At 56.4% G+C, this 13,748-nt stretch overlaps 6 protein-coding genes across 6 annotated transcripts; 2 read left to right on the top strand and 4 right to left on the bottom strand.

Moving 5' to 3' along the window:
* Positions 1 to 1,109: 1,109 nt before the first annotated feature.
* CCM_08920 (C6 zinc finger domain containing protein) lies at positions 1,110 to 3,245 on the bottom strand (the record flags this gene model as incomplete). The annotated part of the gene is made up of 1 exon (XM_006674056.1): positions 1,110 to 3,245. One exon carries the CDS (start codon positions 3,243 to 3,245, stop codon positions 1,110 to 1,112), a length of 2,136 nt encoding a protein of 711 aa, XP_006674119.1.
* A 1,039-nt stretch (positions 3,246 to 4,284) lies between these two features.
* On the bottom strand, positions 4,285 to 4,758 carry CCM_08919 (uncharacterized protein; the record flags this gene model as incomplete). The annotated part of the gene is made up of 2 exons (XM_006674055.1): positions 4,285 to 4,507; positions 4,580 to 4,758. 2 exons carry the CDS (start codon positions 4,756 to 4,758, stop codon positions 4,285 to 4,287), a joined length of 402 nt encoding a protein of 133 aa, XP_006674118.1.
* Positions 4,759 to 5,944: 1,186 nt separating this feature from the next.
* CCM_08918 (cellular retinoic acid binding protein) lies at positions 5,945 to 6,407 on the bottom strand (the record flags this gene model as incomplete). The annotated part of the gene is made up of 2 exons (XM_006674054.1): positions 5,945 to 6,273; positions 6,335 to 6,407. 2 exons carry the CDS (start codon positions 6,405 to 6,407, stop codon positions 5,945 to 5,947), a joined length of 402 nt encoding a protein of 133 aa, XP_006674117.1.
* Positions 6,408 to 7,822: 1,415 nt separating this feature from the next.
* Positions 7,823 to 8,140, bottom strand: CCM_08917 (uncharacterized protein; the record flags this gene model as incomplete). Its single annotated transcript, XM_006674053.1, has 1 exon — positions 7,823 to 8,140. The coding sequence occupies one exon, from the start codon at positions 8,138 to 8,140 to the stop codon at positions 7,823 to 7,825; it is 318 nt and encodes a 105-aa protein (XP_006674116.1).
* A 1,518-nt stretch (positions 8,141 to 9,658) lies between these two features.
* Positions 9,659 to 10,996, top strand: CCM_08916 (chitinase 1 precursor, putative; the record flags this gene model as incomplete). Its single annotated transcript, XM_006674052.1, has 2 exons — positions 9,659 to 10,472; positions 10,518 to 10,996. The coding sequence occupies 2 exons, from the start codon at positions 9,659 to 9,661 to the stop codon at positions 10,994 to 10,996; spliced, it is 1,293 nt and encodes a 430-aa protein (XP_006674115.1).
* Positions 10,997 to 11,792: 796 nt separating this feature from the next.
* Positions 11,793 to 12,746, top strand: CCM_08915 (2-hydroxyacid dehydrogenase, putative; the record flags this gene model as incomplete). Its single annotated transcript, XM_006674051.1, has 1 exon — positions 11,793 to 12,746. One exon carries the CDS (start codon positions 11,793 to 11,795, stop codon positions 12,744 to 12,746), a length of 954 nt encoding a protein of 317 aa, XP_006674114.1.
* Positions 12,747 to 13,748: the final 1,002 nt, after the last annotated feature.

Here is a 13,748-nt window from a genome sequence, read left to right as displayed (position 1 = left end):
TTAGGAATAACACTCTTCGACTCCGGGCCCGAGGCATACCTTCTTCTCCCGATTTGGTAGGATGAAGGAAGGAGACGGCGGGAGTGACAGAGTTCACATCTCAGAAGAGTTTGCTGCCTGAAGCGGGGTAGATAGGTAAGTACTTCACAATTACCTGAGCGGGAGGCTGCAAGCCACACAAGGAACACCGACATGCCACAAAGAAAGCGCTGAACTGTACCACGTAAATCTATACCGCTAAATGCAAGGGTACCTACAGTATAGCCTTCCTCATTTAGCCCTTTTATCTTTGGGTTTTTCAGTGAGGCTCTCTGGTTCTGTCTCATGCTCTGAAAAATTGTTGCTAATGTGCACCTTTCCGTGCAACTCTCTTGGGGTTCAACATAGTCGTCGGCGAATACCGGCGTGTGACATCTCATCCCTGCTACGCACCCTACGTTATGCCTGGCCTTGATAGGTTGATAAGTATGTCGGCAATTATATTGTATTAGCCAATAAGTGTCGTTAAATAATCTCCTGACGTTTCTCATGGACGGAAGCTCTTTGTTCTTCAACTTCGCGTAGCGCCAAACACGGACCGCAACACGTCAAACAGCGCGTTAGACAGCCTCTATAATGTCGGGGTAGAGTGCTATGGCTAAATAGAAAGAAGAAACTACAATAAGGATAAGTTGCTTGTTAGAGAGGTAGGAGCCAATCGGCTTGTTATTATCTAGTAGCGAAGGAGGAAGGGTGTCCCACTGGTTCCCCCCACCAAAGGCAGCGACTTTTACACCGGTGTAGTAGGGGAAACCGGTAAACTTGGCTTTATTCTATTATCTTTATTAAACTCTTATTATACTTATTATACTTATCGCACTTATCGTACTTATCGTACTTATCGTACTTATCGTACTTATTCTACTTATTCTACTTATTCTACTGCTGTCATTTAACTTCAGCCATTGTCTAGGTCGGCCAGACGGCGAGGAGAGGTACTCTTTAGAAATAATGCCTCTATTATATACTGCTCTCGTGTAATTGCCTGCGATTAACCCCCATGGCTATTTTTGTGTCGAATTATTTCTATGTGATTGTATTATTTGGACAGTTACTTCAAGGCAAATTCATCAAGACCCCTGCGTCAAGTTGCTGAACAAAGCAATGTCGACGCCCTGCAGCGCCCAATGGTCGTCGGATGACAGACCAGATCCGGCGAGATACGGCTCCGAGATGGTTCCAAGATCAAGGCTCGCAGAATGGCCAGCCCACTCATCGTCCTTTGGATGCGCCATGGAGCTGAATGGTCCCGGCAGGGTACCGCTGTCTGCCCAGTCCGTCTCGCGCGGCTGCGAACAAGGGGCACAATCTGCGTTTGGCGTGGGAAGCGTGCTACGGCCGCAACTGTCGCCGCCGCAGCACTCCTGTCCCGATGCCAGCCCTGCCTCTTGAGTCTCGCTACGTGCGCACGCCGGCTCGGCAGAGCCTGGCAGCTCAGAGTGGTTCTGGATGCGTATGGTGCCAACGTGGGGAATCTTAATATGCAGGACATCCGGCGCGCTGCTCGAGTCCCCAAAGTCGGCCGCGAACTCTGTCCTGCCGCCAGCCGCCTTCTGACACTCGACGGCCGAGATGCTGTAGCAGCCCCCCTTGAACGAGTCGAGTTCAATCTCCAGCAGCGGGGTGAGGATACTACTGATGCGCTTCGCAATGGGGTCCGGCCCCGTCTGCGTCATGCCCGCGACAATGTCCAGCAGGCTCTGCAGGAGCGCGCGGTCGCTGTGCCGCTGGTGCACGAGTGGCTGCAGCCGACTGAAGCCGCCCGCGCGCGCCAGGTGCTGCTGACGCCGGGCCTCGATGTGGACGAGACAGAGCGTCGTGCTGGCGATGAAGGCGAAGAAGTCAATCGCGCGGCAGTACGACACGGACGCCGGCGAGCCGTGAAAGGAGATGAAGCGCATCAAGATGGACCGCGCGGCATTCGCCACCGTCATCCTGCTGCAGTCCATGCGCGCATCTGCCGTGGCCGGCAGCAAAATGTACGGCAGGTGCAGCTGCACCAGCAAATGGTGGTACATGAACTGGTTCATGAGCCGCGTCGTCTCGTAAAACGCCGCGGCGCCGCTGCCCTCGAGCCGCGCGAGCGTCGGCGGCGTCACCAGCCACCACTGGGGCGTGAGCATGGCGGCCGCGCGCTGCAGCGTCGTGTCGATCTCGTACGTCGTGTCCAGGTCGCCGGCCTGCCCGGCGCCGTTGCGCTGCAGGATCAGGCTGCACGCCACGACCATGATGCGCTCGAAGCGCTCCAGCGGCGGCAGCGCCTCGAGCGCCGCCGGCGTCGCAAACGCATTCTCCGTCGTCGCCTGCGGTAGCCCCAGCAGCAGCGACAGGTGGCGGTCGCTGCAGACGAGCCGGAACCACACGTAGTCCGAGCGCGCGGCGGCAGTGGCGGCGCTGGTGGGCAGACCCGCGAGCTGGGCGAGGCTCATGCCGCGCCGGTTCACGAGCCAGGCGCGCCGCAGGTTGCCCCGGGTCGCGAGGTACGCCGTCTCCATGAGGTGGCTCTCGAGGCCGTGCAGGCTGGCCATGTGCTCGTGGCCGGCGGCGACGAGCCGCGCCGCCGCCGCGTACAGCCGGTCCTGCAGGGCGGTGGACCGTGCCGAGGCGGCGGGTGGGAGGCTGTCGAGGAGCGTCACGAGGAGCATCGCGTTGCGCGCGACGAGCGCGGGGTGCGCGGTCGCGGGGTCCGGTCGCTGCGTGGCCTGTCCGAGGCAGGCCGTGTGCGTGTCCAAGTGGCCCTCGTAGGGCTCGCAGACAATGCCGTTGAGCAGCAGCGCGGTGCAGGCTTGGGAGGCGACGATGCGGTCCAGCTCGGGCTGGCTCGGCCAGAGGGCGATGAGGTGGCGGGTGAGGTCCTCGGGCGTGTGCAAGTCTAGCGACGGGGGTACAGTATACTTTTGATCCGGCGTGCTTCCATCGTCACCCGGGCTCTCGTCCCCGGCACTCTGCTGCTCCTTCTTCTTCTTGACCAGGTCCTCGATGATGGACTCCATGCGCCGCAGCCGGTCCGCCTTTCTACCCGCGGGCGGCGTCTCCTCGTCCTCGTACTCTTGTCCGACGCACCGCGTCTGCCGGCTCTTGCAGCCATCGCACACGGCATCCGTCGGCGCGGCAAAGGTGCAGCGGATCTTGCGGCGCTTGCACTCCCAGCAGCTCTGCGTGCCCTTGCGGACCTTGCGGCGGGCGGCGGGCCGCGCAGCCGACATTCTGTGGTGAGCTGGTGGGATTTTTTTTTTTCGCTCTCCTTGCTGTGCGGCGGAAGAGGAGCGCCGCGGGCGAAGTGGTATGGGAGGCTGCACGTTGTATTAAAAATGTTTGTCGTGATGCCCAGGCTGGCGGCTTTGGGGCGGACAAAACTCCGCCGCGGCGGAAGAGACGGAGATCGGACGTTTCAACTCCACAACCGCAACGGCGGCCCGGCGGGTATGGAATCCGATTAGCTGCATGAATAATCAGTAATTCCGGGTCCGCTTATCTCGATGGCGTAATTGTCGCTTCTTGGGTACATATTGAATGGCGGAGCGGTTTGTTTGTAAATTTGAGACGCTCATCGCTGAATGGTAATATCTTTTCAAAGTCAAGTCCGCCTGCTTCACCCTCACTGTAGAGAGCGTACCGATGCATTCTCATACTTGGCCGCTGGTACGCACCCGAAATCACTGGTCGAGTAGTAAGATTATTCGTATTCGGATCAACCACATCCTAGCCAGTTTGCCAGTCCAATGATAACCCAGACTTTACGCACAACGCCAAATCATATCTGGGATGGATCATCGTTGTTTCGATCCAAATGCTCCGTCCTTTGACTGGCCCAGTCGCGGTTTTATCGCATCATCTGAAGCTGCCGGCCCCCACGCGCGAAGAAATGAAAGCCACCGTCTCGGTCTGATTTCGCTTCCAACTACCTTCCATGCTACAACTGGTGAATCAGAGGTCAAACTTGGTCTTACACACAAATCTCGGAGATATGGCATGTACTAGTGGGCGAGTGATTGCAGGGTAAGTAATTCGATAATTTGTAGCATTCTCCTTGCTTTTCTTCACGACACCGAGGCTCCTTCGGAAGCGTCGGGCTGTCGGTCTCAAACACTCCATTACACCAACCTTTTGGCTCAACGCAGCGGCCCTTGCATCCATCTCAGACACTGTGAAAGATCCAAATTTTGTCAAAGGAGACTGGATTTCCCTTCTTACCGGCGATCGAGGTTCAGCACTGCGTCTCGTCCAAGCCAATTTACCCCGTAGTTACTCTGATCGAAATCCCCGCTGGCCGTCCTTGTCCCGTCCGCTCATCTTCTGCACGCCGTCGGCCATCTCCTCCTTTGTATTCTGCAGCTCCCGCTTGCCGGCCGCCTTGGCCCGCTCGCCGGCCGCCATGGCCTTGCCGGCCGCCTTTTCCGCCTCTCGGGGCTGCGTCAGGTACGCGTAGGCGGCGATGGCGATGAGGCCGAGGCCGGCGTAGAGTGGTCTGCGTTTTTGCCAACCCGTGGTCAGTCACTTGTGCCATTTCGTCTCACTTCAACAAGGGGCGGTGCTTTACCCGTTGCGCCTAATGGCCTCGGGGCCGGCGGGCTTTTGGGGAGGCGGCATTTGGCCGCCGGGGCCGCCGAGGTCGTCCTTGGTGCTCACCAGTCGGGTCTGTGGTCGGGTGGCGACTGCGCGCGGCGCCAGGCGGGGGACGCTCCGGAGGAGGAGCTGGCGTGCTGCAGGTGTGTTCATGGTGAAGAATATGTATCAAAAGGTGTAGCTGAGGTCCAAGGATTTAAGTGATTATTTCTCAATGTTTTGGATGGTTTTTGCGAATTGTGCAGCGTTGGTAGTTGGGTCTTTATTATATTGCACGCGCCGAAGCAGTTTATGATGCAATCATTACGCTCTCGATCCATCCGGTGCCGCTGCCACTTGCGCCGCCCACACCCGCCGCCACCAGCACATTCTTTTGCAGACAATGCTTGGAGACGAATTGAATCGATTCTACTAGCTGATGACTTCCTACAAAAAAAAGATTTCTTCCCAATTTGCCCAAAATGTCCTGTGCGTGAACAGCACGGCATTGGCGATCCATCACAATGACAGCATGGCGCCGAGGAACAAAAGATTTGTCAAGCTTCAACATGAATTGAAGGGAATGCCACCGGGCTATCAGCCGGAAAATAAGACACCAGTCTAGTTTTGCAGTAGCACGGTATCAGGGTTGCCACAGTCCATGCACAGGAACTGTTGTAGCTACCAGGCACGCTTGGCACTTATACACGCCACCACTTCCCGAGCTGCAGCTTACACGAGCCAACGTGGCCGATTATTCACATTGGACGAACTGGGTGTCGGTTGCATATGGTCTTTGATTCGCTAAAATAGCATCACCATGACTTGGATCTGCGCGCATCGCCCCATTGACTCAACTAGCTCGGTACAGATGGCTAAATATGATGAGCGTACTCCATCACTTGCCAGCAATTCTCCTCAAAACACCCTTGGTCTCACCCAACATTATCTCCATTCCACCGCCGCTAGTACAATCTTCCTAGCCGCGGCCGGGTCGTTTCACCTCCCTGTCCAGCGGAGACGCCGCCCGCTTCTTGGTCTGTGGGCGAGGCCGACTCGAGATTGAACATCAACTTGGTAGCTTTCAAGACGGAAGTTGACAATAGAAACCGGAGTTGACGAAAAAGAAGACAAACAAACTCCTAATATTTGCTTACGGAGAAAAATATCCCCCGAATGAAGAGAAAAAAAGAGAATTTCGGTTCCTCGCGGAACTGCGCAACGAGTTGCAGAGCACCAGCACTTAAACACCACACCACCTCTAAAACACGTGCACAACTCTTTTACCCGACATTGATAAAGTCGCTCACTCGTCATGTAGTCAATAATCTATAATCCATCGCTCTCCCCACCCTCACACCTAGATGCGCTCGTACACACGGTTCGCCGTCACGCTGCCAATCGTCGACGTGACCCTGAGCTCCTTTTCGCCAAACTCGCGCACAATGGTGACATCTCTCCCGTCGCCGGGCTTCTGCGTCTGCGTCCAGGTGTTGCCGTCGGCCGCGACGCAGCTGGTGACGGAGACGCCGTCCTGGCGCGCCTCGGGAAACTCCTCGCCGAGCGCAAACTCAATCTGCGACGTGCTGAGCGCCGACGACGTCACCATGGTCCAGCGGTCGCCGTCGCGGGTAATGGTGATTTCGGGGCTGGTGGACTGCGCGAGCATGCGCTTGATGTAGCCCAAGCCTGGGATGTGTTAATGAGGGCGGGTGTGGGGGAATGGGATGGCGAGGGAGGAGAGTCGTACCAATCTCGGAGAGGAATGCATCAAAGTTCTCCGTCTTGGAGAGACGGTACTTGCCGCTGATAACGTCTTGCATTTTGACAGTTGTTGTGTGTGTGTAGATGTGATGTAAGCGGACGATAAGGACGAAGGGGATACCGGATGAAACGGGTGATGTTATTCCAGCCATCGTCGCGTCTTTATAGCTCATCCATCTATACACGCTCTCCAGATAACTCCCCCGTATTTCACATGTCATTTACATGTGGGCAGACAAGGCCGCTGCTTCGGCGTCGACGCGCTCCGAGTGGCGCCCGGACGGGGCTCTCCCACGGCGCTGTTGCCCGCATTGGGAACAAATGATCCACGGCCCCCATGGGGCGGGCGGACACCACCCGCCTAAGGAACGCGAATAAGAATGGAAGGACGGGGGATTGTCTGAAACGGCTGTCAGGGAAATGAGATGATGGCAGTGACGAGCATGTGGCATGGCGGCTGTCGCTGGGCATGGGGAAAGGAGGCTGTGGAGGGGAGCGAGCTGCGTCGACGTCGACAACCACGGATAAGCTAGCTTACCCAGATTTATCACAATTAGTGTTGCGCATATTCAAGATTTCCCCCAAAAGGGTCTTATTCATTGTCCCCTCAATCTGACTGATCTGACTTGATTGGCTCACTGTACTGGCTCTCCCGCCCATTCTGTTCCCAGTAATCCCAGATCCTGAAAAACCATCCCGCGTCCATCTTTAGTCTGCTTCCACTCACTGACCTAGCTTTCGTTTCTTGGTGTCCGCATACGGTCCGACGGCAGGAAGCAGCGGATGCTTCGCCAAGAGACCCCTTTCCCACCTAACCAATTTGTACACGACCTCCATGAGGGTGCGGCTGCGCTCTATGGCGAGGTCCAACGGATCGGAATCGCGAATGTCCCTGGCGACTTCCTCCAGGCTCTCAGACGAAAACAGATGGTCCTTATTTATCGTGAAGCTGTGCTGCCGTCTTGTCACCGGGCAATCTTGAACGATGGTCATCCGGCTGGCAGGCTTGGGCTCGGTCGCTGGCGAGCACATGATGCAAAGACGTGGGCGATCCGGGACTGACAAGGGGGCAAGGTTGATTGTTGTGTGTTCTCGGCGCGACTTGGCTAGAGCCGGGAAGCGTCTTGGATGATAAGTGCAATTGAGGTTGGGCTGTGATTGAAGGGTCTGCGAAAGAGTGGCGAAGAAGGGAGGAAATGGATGAGGACAGATCTGAATGGGCCTTTTGGAAGACTAAAGTGCATTTACTACCACTAATTCTGTACCGGCAAGCACTAATTTGTGCCAGCAAGAGATAGAAACTTCGAGTCCGTTTGCTAATAAAGCACTTGAACATCGCCAATAGAACATTTGACGCCAGTGACTGTCTAAAACTCTTAGTCCACATTCACTCAACATACAGACTGCTCCCACTCTCCGTCTCTTGGACCGTGAAGAGCCACGGCCGATGTGGCTTGGATGAAGTTCCCCTCTCTCAATTGCTATTGTTCTTTTTGGCGTAGGCGTACGCTCCCAGTGCAGGCAAGAGCGGATGCTCCGGCGCGTCGCCGCGCTCCCAGGCAATGACCTTGTACAGCACCTCCATGAGGGCGCGGCTGCGCGCCTCGCTGATCTTGCCAGGTGACGAGTAGCGGATACGCTTCACACAGACCTCGAGACTCTCCGACGTGCGCACCTTATCGCAGTTGTAGGTGAAGCTGTGCTGCTGCCTGGTGACGGGGCACTGCTCGGCAAACGTAATCGAGCGGTCCGGGGGCGGCGTGAGCGCCGCGTTTGCCAACGTGAGGGACATTTGGCGGAAGAAGTGGATTTTTTGTAGTGTGGGATGGGAAGAATAGGAGGAAATATAAAGGGGCCTTGTTCTGGCGGCGTAGGGAAAGCGCCGAAAACCGTGGTTGGATGGTGACGGCGAGCAGCGGCTGGCTTGAGATGGACGATGCTTAGTTAGAGGCGAAGAGGAAGGAAGTATATATGTCTTTAAAGATTGAGAAGAGGCCGGGCTGGCACCGCCCGTTTTATTTATGAGAAAAAAAGGTGCCTTCACTGCCTTTTGCGCTCATGCAAACGGCGAGCAACGTGAGTTGGCGTCGTTCGCGCAATTCACTGGCGAACTAGCCACCAAACGCGGACCAGGTGAATTACGCTGCTTGGATAGGCAATTTCACGCGAGTGTTTCTTTTCGGTTCTCTCGTTTTCAGGTTTTTGTCATTGGAAGTTGGCGATTTTATTTGACGAGTTTCTAACAACCTCGCGCACGCCTTCTCTGGATTGGGATACACTTGCGGCGTGACTACCAAAGTGAATAGATACTGAAGCGGGTTCATAATGCAATGTATGCTTGGAAGATGTTACTGCGATGCTGCATCATGTTTCTTGCTTTTCCTCTGGCGACAGTTAATGCATGTCCAAGACACATGGAAGAGTGACTGAGAGAAGGTGGTAGATGATGACAGAACGTCCGCAACCATCTACAGCTGGCCAAGTCTCGTCCTCTAACTTGACATTGATTCTTTCGAAATTTTGCTGGTTACCTTGAAAGTATATTTGAGACTCACATTTATAATTCTTCGTTGAAATGAACAACCGTCGGCCAGGCTCCGTCTCCTTTCTGCGTCATGTCTCAATTGTCAAATGAAGCGTACACCTACTCTGTAAAGTACTACCGAAATATATACTAGGAGCGGCGCTTGTGTCATCTAAACCTTGCCGCAAGACTGCGGCGTCGTTCGCAACTTCGCAAAAGCAAGTCCGAACAAACAAGCCAAATTGCACCGGCGCGTACCCCGCAGGGTCTCAACTGCCCACGTTGTGGTCGTTTAAATGTAATTGGTAGATGCGAAAAGCCTAATTTGTACAAACTGCGACTCTGAACTGTGGGCGATGAATGTATCGCATCACAGCAAGAGCAAGAAGGGGCGCGAGAAGATTGCCATGCTGTCGTCGTTCAGAACCTTACCTAGCCACGCGGGTATAATGACACTAGAACTAGACAGTCCCTTCCCGCAACGGGACTATTGGGTTAATCGGAAATAGGGGTTTCTTAGCGGCATCTGTCTAACTACGACTGTTGGCATTTTTTACTTTTGGTGTCTCACCCGGACCGTCCCAGGTCTCATAGCCGGCTTCCTTTCCTGGCGACCTAGTACCAGAGTAATTTACCGGTCTGTAAGAACTTATAATGATGCTGCCTCCTGCTCTTCTCAAGCTCGCAAAGCCTGTACGGTGTATTCATGTTGATATCGTGGTCCAAGCAAGAAGCGGGCGATTGATAGACCTCAACTACCCAGTGACGAGACAGGTCTGATCCAACATGGTCAGTCTACGCTTCTTACCACCGACCGTCCGCTTGCTATTCGGCGGCAGAAAACAAAGCGAGGGACAGACAGCAACGACAGCTAGCTCTACGACAGACGTTAGTTCACAAGCAGAATGGGTTGATGCCGAGAAGAGCGAGGCGACAAAGATCACAGCTGTCGCTGCCCACACTGACACAACAAAGACGGACGCAGCTAAGCCTGCACTTGGCAAGCCTCGATGGCCCTTATGGCTGAAGCTAGCCGTTGCCGGGTGTGCTTTTGCCATTGTGTGTGGCCTGGCCGTCGGACTCGGCGTCGGCTTGACCAGACACAAGCATACCGCCAGTAGTCACAGCGAGGGAGTCGACTCTCCCAGCGACAGCGTCAGCAGCAACTCCTCACAAAAGCCCAGCATGCTGTCCGTCTACTGGGGCGCCAAGCGCAGCGGCGTGTCCCTCGACACCGTGTGCGCCGACCCATCATACGACACGGTGAACCTGGCCTTTCTCAGCCACTTCTTCGGCCAAGGCCAGTACCCGCGGCTGGCCATCTCGTCGCTCAACGGGTCCTCAGCGGCGCAGCGGCTGGCCGGCGCCGTGGACCTGCAGGACGGAACGACGCTGGCTCCCGCGATCCGCGCGTGCCAGGCGGCCGGCAAGCGGGTGCTGCTGAGTATGGGCGGCGCGGCGGGCTACGCCGAGGTGCGGCTGGCGAGCGATGCGCAGGGGCGGCAAGTGGCGGATACGCTCTGGGATCTCTTCCTGGGAGGCGACAAAATGCCCGAGATCCGGCCCTTTGGGGACGTGGTCCTTGACGGTGTTGATTTTGGTAAGGTCTACCACACGCAATTTTGACAAGAATGCGGGCTAATAGGAAGGGTAGACAACGAGTCAGGCGAGTCAACGGGCTACGAGGCCATGGCGGCGCGGCTCCGCACGCACTTTGCCAGCGCCCCCGGCGGCCGGCGGTACTACCTGACGGCAGCGCCGCAGTGCCCTCCGACAACGGCGGCCGATGAAGAAGCGGCCCTGCGGCTGTTTCGGGGGCTTGACGCGGTGGCGGTGCAGTTTTATAACAACAACGCGTGCAACGTGGGGGCGTCGGGCTTCGAGGCGTCGGTTCGGCGCTGGAGCGCGGCGCTGGGCGGCGGCGGCGACGGCGGCCACACGACGCTGCTGCTCGTCGGCGCGCTGGCGAGCGCCGCGGACAAGGATCGGGGGTACGTCGAGGCCGGCGCGTTGGCGGGGGTGAAGGCGATGGGGTTGGGGAATTACGGAGGGGTGATGCTGTGGGAGGCGGAGCTGGCGGCGCAGAATGGCGATTATCAGAAAAAGATACGGTCCGCGGTCTGAGTTGGGATGGAGAAGAACTGACAAATGCCGAAGAAGGGGTCAAGGCTGCAACTTGGGCGAGCTAACGACGAGATGGAGAAATCTCCGGGCCGATTTGTCTTCATTCGCCGAAGATTACTGAATTGGGAGCGACGGACATCCTTGTTACACTGTGGGGCGTTTGCCTTGTAACAAGAGACCTGCAAGCATTCAGAGCATGAATAAGGCATAATAAATAAGAGCATGTCACTGGTGCTGCTTGACAGTGAATTATGCCGTGTTTTATAGACAATGCCTGCAATTCATTACAAATTACAACTTCTGTTTGACCGGAAAACGACGCGCCGCTCGTCTACTTCCTACTTCCCCACAGGTGCATCCGGCTATCCAAGGAAAACGGCTTGCCCCCACGCAATGAGCCGTCTTGGTGGGGTTGCAGCACTTCTACCAGTATATCCTCGAGGTTACAGCACAGTGGTAGGGAGAGTCAGGCACAGAAAACTGCCAGCCCAGTGATCTCACAAACATGCGGCGTCCATAATGCAGCCGAGCAGCAGTGCCGCACCTCCAATCGCCATCTGCCCCGCCTCCCATCACACCCACCACTTTCTCCCCCTCACCCCTCCATCACTTTCAATTGCCGACGCAAACGCACCCCCATGCCGTTGCGCCATTCACTCGGCAACATAACATTCTCTCGTTTTCTCTTTCGTCGACACTTTATATCTCAGCCTCTTCCCCCGCATCTCATCCTCCCTTCATCCCAGCCCGTCAAACCCTCTCACCTTCCACCGTCAACCACCACACCACCGGCATCATGAAGCTCCTCTACCCCACATCCATCAAGCTCGATCTCGAGACTCCTCTGCGGCCGCAGCACCCGGACATCGTCCTCGTCGCCTACGACCCCGCCCTCCCCGTCCCCGACGCGCACCTTGACGCCGCCGTCCTCGTCGCCTGGGCCAACAGCGCCGCCAACCTCGCCCACGCCGCCGCCCACATGCCCGCGCTGCGCTGGATCCAGTCGCTCGCCGCGGGCCCCAACGACGTGCTCGCCGCCGGCTTTGACCGCGCCCGCGTCGCCGTCACGTCCGGCTCCGGCCTGCACAACGTGCCCGTCGCCGAGCACGCCCTCGGCCTGCTGCTCAACGCCGCCCGCCGCTTCTACGAGATGCGCGACTACCAGGCCCAGAAGACGTGGGCCGGCCACCTCCGCGGCGACCCGACCCGCCCCGGCTACATGTTCTCGACGCTGCGCAACGCCAACATCACCATCTGGGGCTACGGCAACATCGCCAAGACGCTCGCGCCGCACCTGCAGGCGCTCGGCGCCACCGTCCGCGGCGTCGCCCGCACACCCGGCGTGAGGGACGGCGTCGAGGTCTTTTCTGAGGACAAGCTGCCGGAGCTGCTGCGCACGACGGACGCGCTCGTCATGATCCTGCCCGGGTCCGACGCCACCCGCCACGCGCTCAACGCTGAGCGGCTCGGCTACCTGCGCGAGCACGCCTGGGTCGTCAACGTAGGCCGTGGCAGCTCCCTCGACGAGGCCGCCCTCGTCGACGCGCTCGAGAAGCACCAGATTGGCGGCGCTGCTCTCGATGTCTTTGAGGAGGAGCCCCTGCCGGCTTCCAGCAAGCTCTGGGATGCGCCCAACCTGATCCTGTCGCCCCACGCTGCTGGCAACAGGCCGTTGGGCTCCGAGGCCCTGATTGCCGAGAACCTGAAGCTCTTCCTCGAGGGCAAGACGCTGACCAATGCGATGCCATGAACCGGCCGAGAGCGAAGTCGGCTGTGAAGGACGGTGAAAATGTACGGAGCGATAAAAGGAATAGATTGGATGGATTTGGAAGGCTCTTTCGTATATAATAATAAAATTTCCAAGACTATCTTTGAAGGCAGTGCCACGCTCAAATCCAGCAACAGACATTTGACAAAGACCAGGCGGCACGGTGTTTACAAGTTCTGGAAGTAATTCCCCGATTATAAAATTACAATTCATCATATATATCGAGGCAAACTTGTTCCCGAATACTGGCCACTTACACAGACCGCGAGCTCTGCCGACCGTGCGCCCACTATGTACATGGGTCGTCATCTTCTCTAACACAGCATCTACCTGCAAATTGATACAGCTAAGACCAAGAGTGACCGGTTTATAGTACATTTTTCTGCCTCCTTCGTCGCCTTATTCTTAATCTGTTTCTTTTCTCTCTCAAAAAAAAACTAAAAAACTGTACTTGGAAGATAGAAAGCCCCTAGCCGCCTCAAGACATGCGAATGCATAGACGACTTGCAACCCCCAATATCAACACGTCATCATAAATTCCTGGGAAATTTTGCACTTTATTCTTTTGCATTTTTCCCCCAGTTTCCATCCAATGAGTCTGTGATATCCTTCTGCTTAGTACCCATCATACCTCAAAAAGTACGCCACGTTACAGCAGCAATAAGGGTTCTTGAGGCTTTCCGAAAGAGCGGTAGAACGAGCTAACTCGTAAAGAAAATCCTCAATTATCAATCCTTTTTTTTATCGTCAATAATGACTTGTTCAAATCTGGCGCCGTGCAATGACTTTTGTCATCCCGTTGGTGCGATAAGTGGGCCCGCAAGCTGTCCCAACTTCCCAGCTCATCAAAACCGACTTCACGTTCTCCCTCACCACTTCTCCATCTCCTCACCACCCGCCCACGATGCGTCTCCTCTCCATCAGCGGGCTCCTGGCCCTCGCCAGCGCGACGACCATTACCCTGCGCCTGCCAGCCACGCCGGC

This window comes from Cordyceps militaris (genome assembly GCF_000225605.1).
Source record: "Cordyceps militaris CM01 unplaced genomic scaffold CCM_S00007, whole genome shotgun sequence".
Taxonomy (NCBI): Eukaryota; Fungi; Ascomycota; class Sordariomycetes; order Hypocreales; family Cordycipitaceae; genus Cordyceps; species Cordyceps militaris.
The sequence above is the reverse complement of the archived record's forward strand: the minus strand, read 5'-3'. Positions and strand labels throughout refer to the sequence as shown.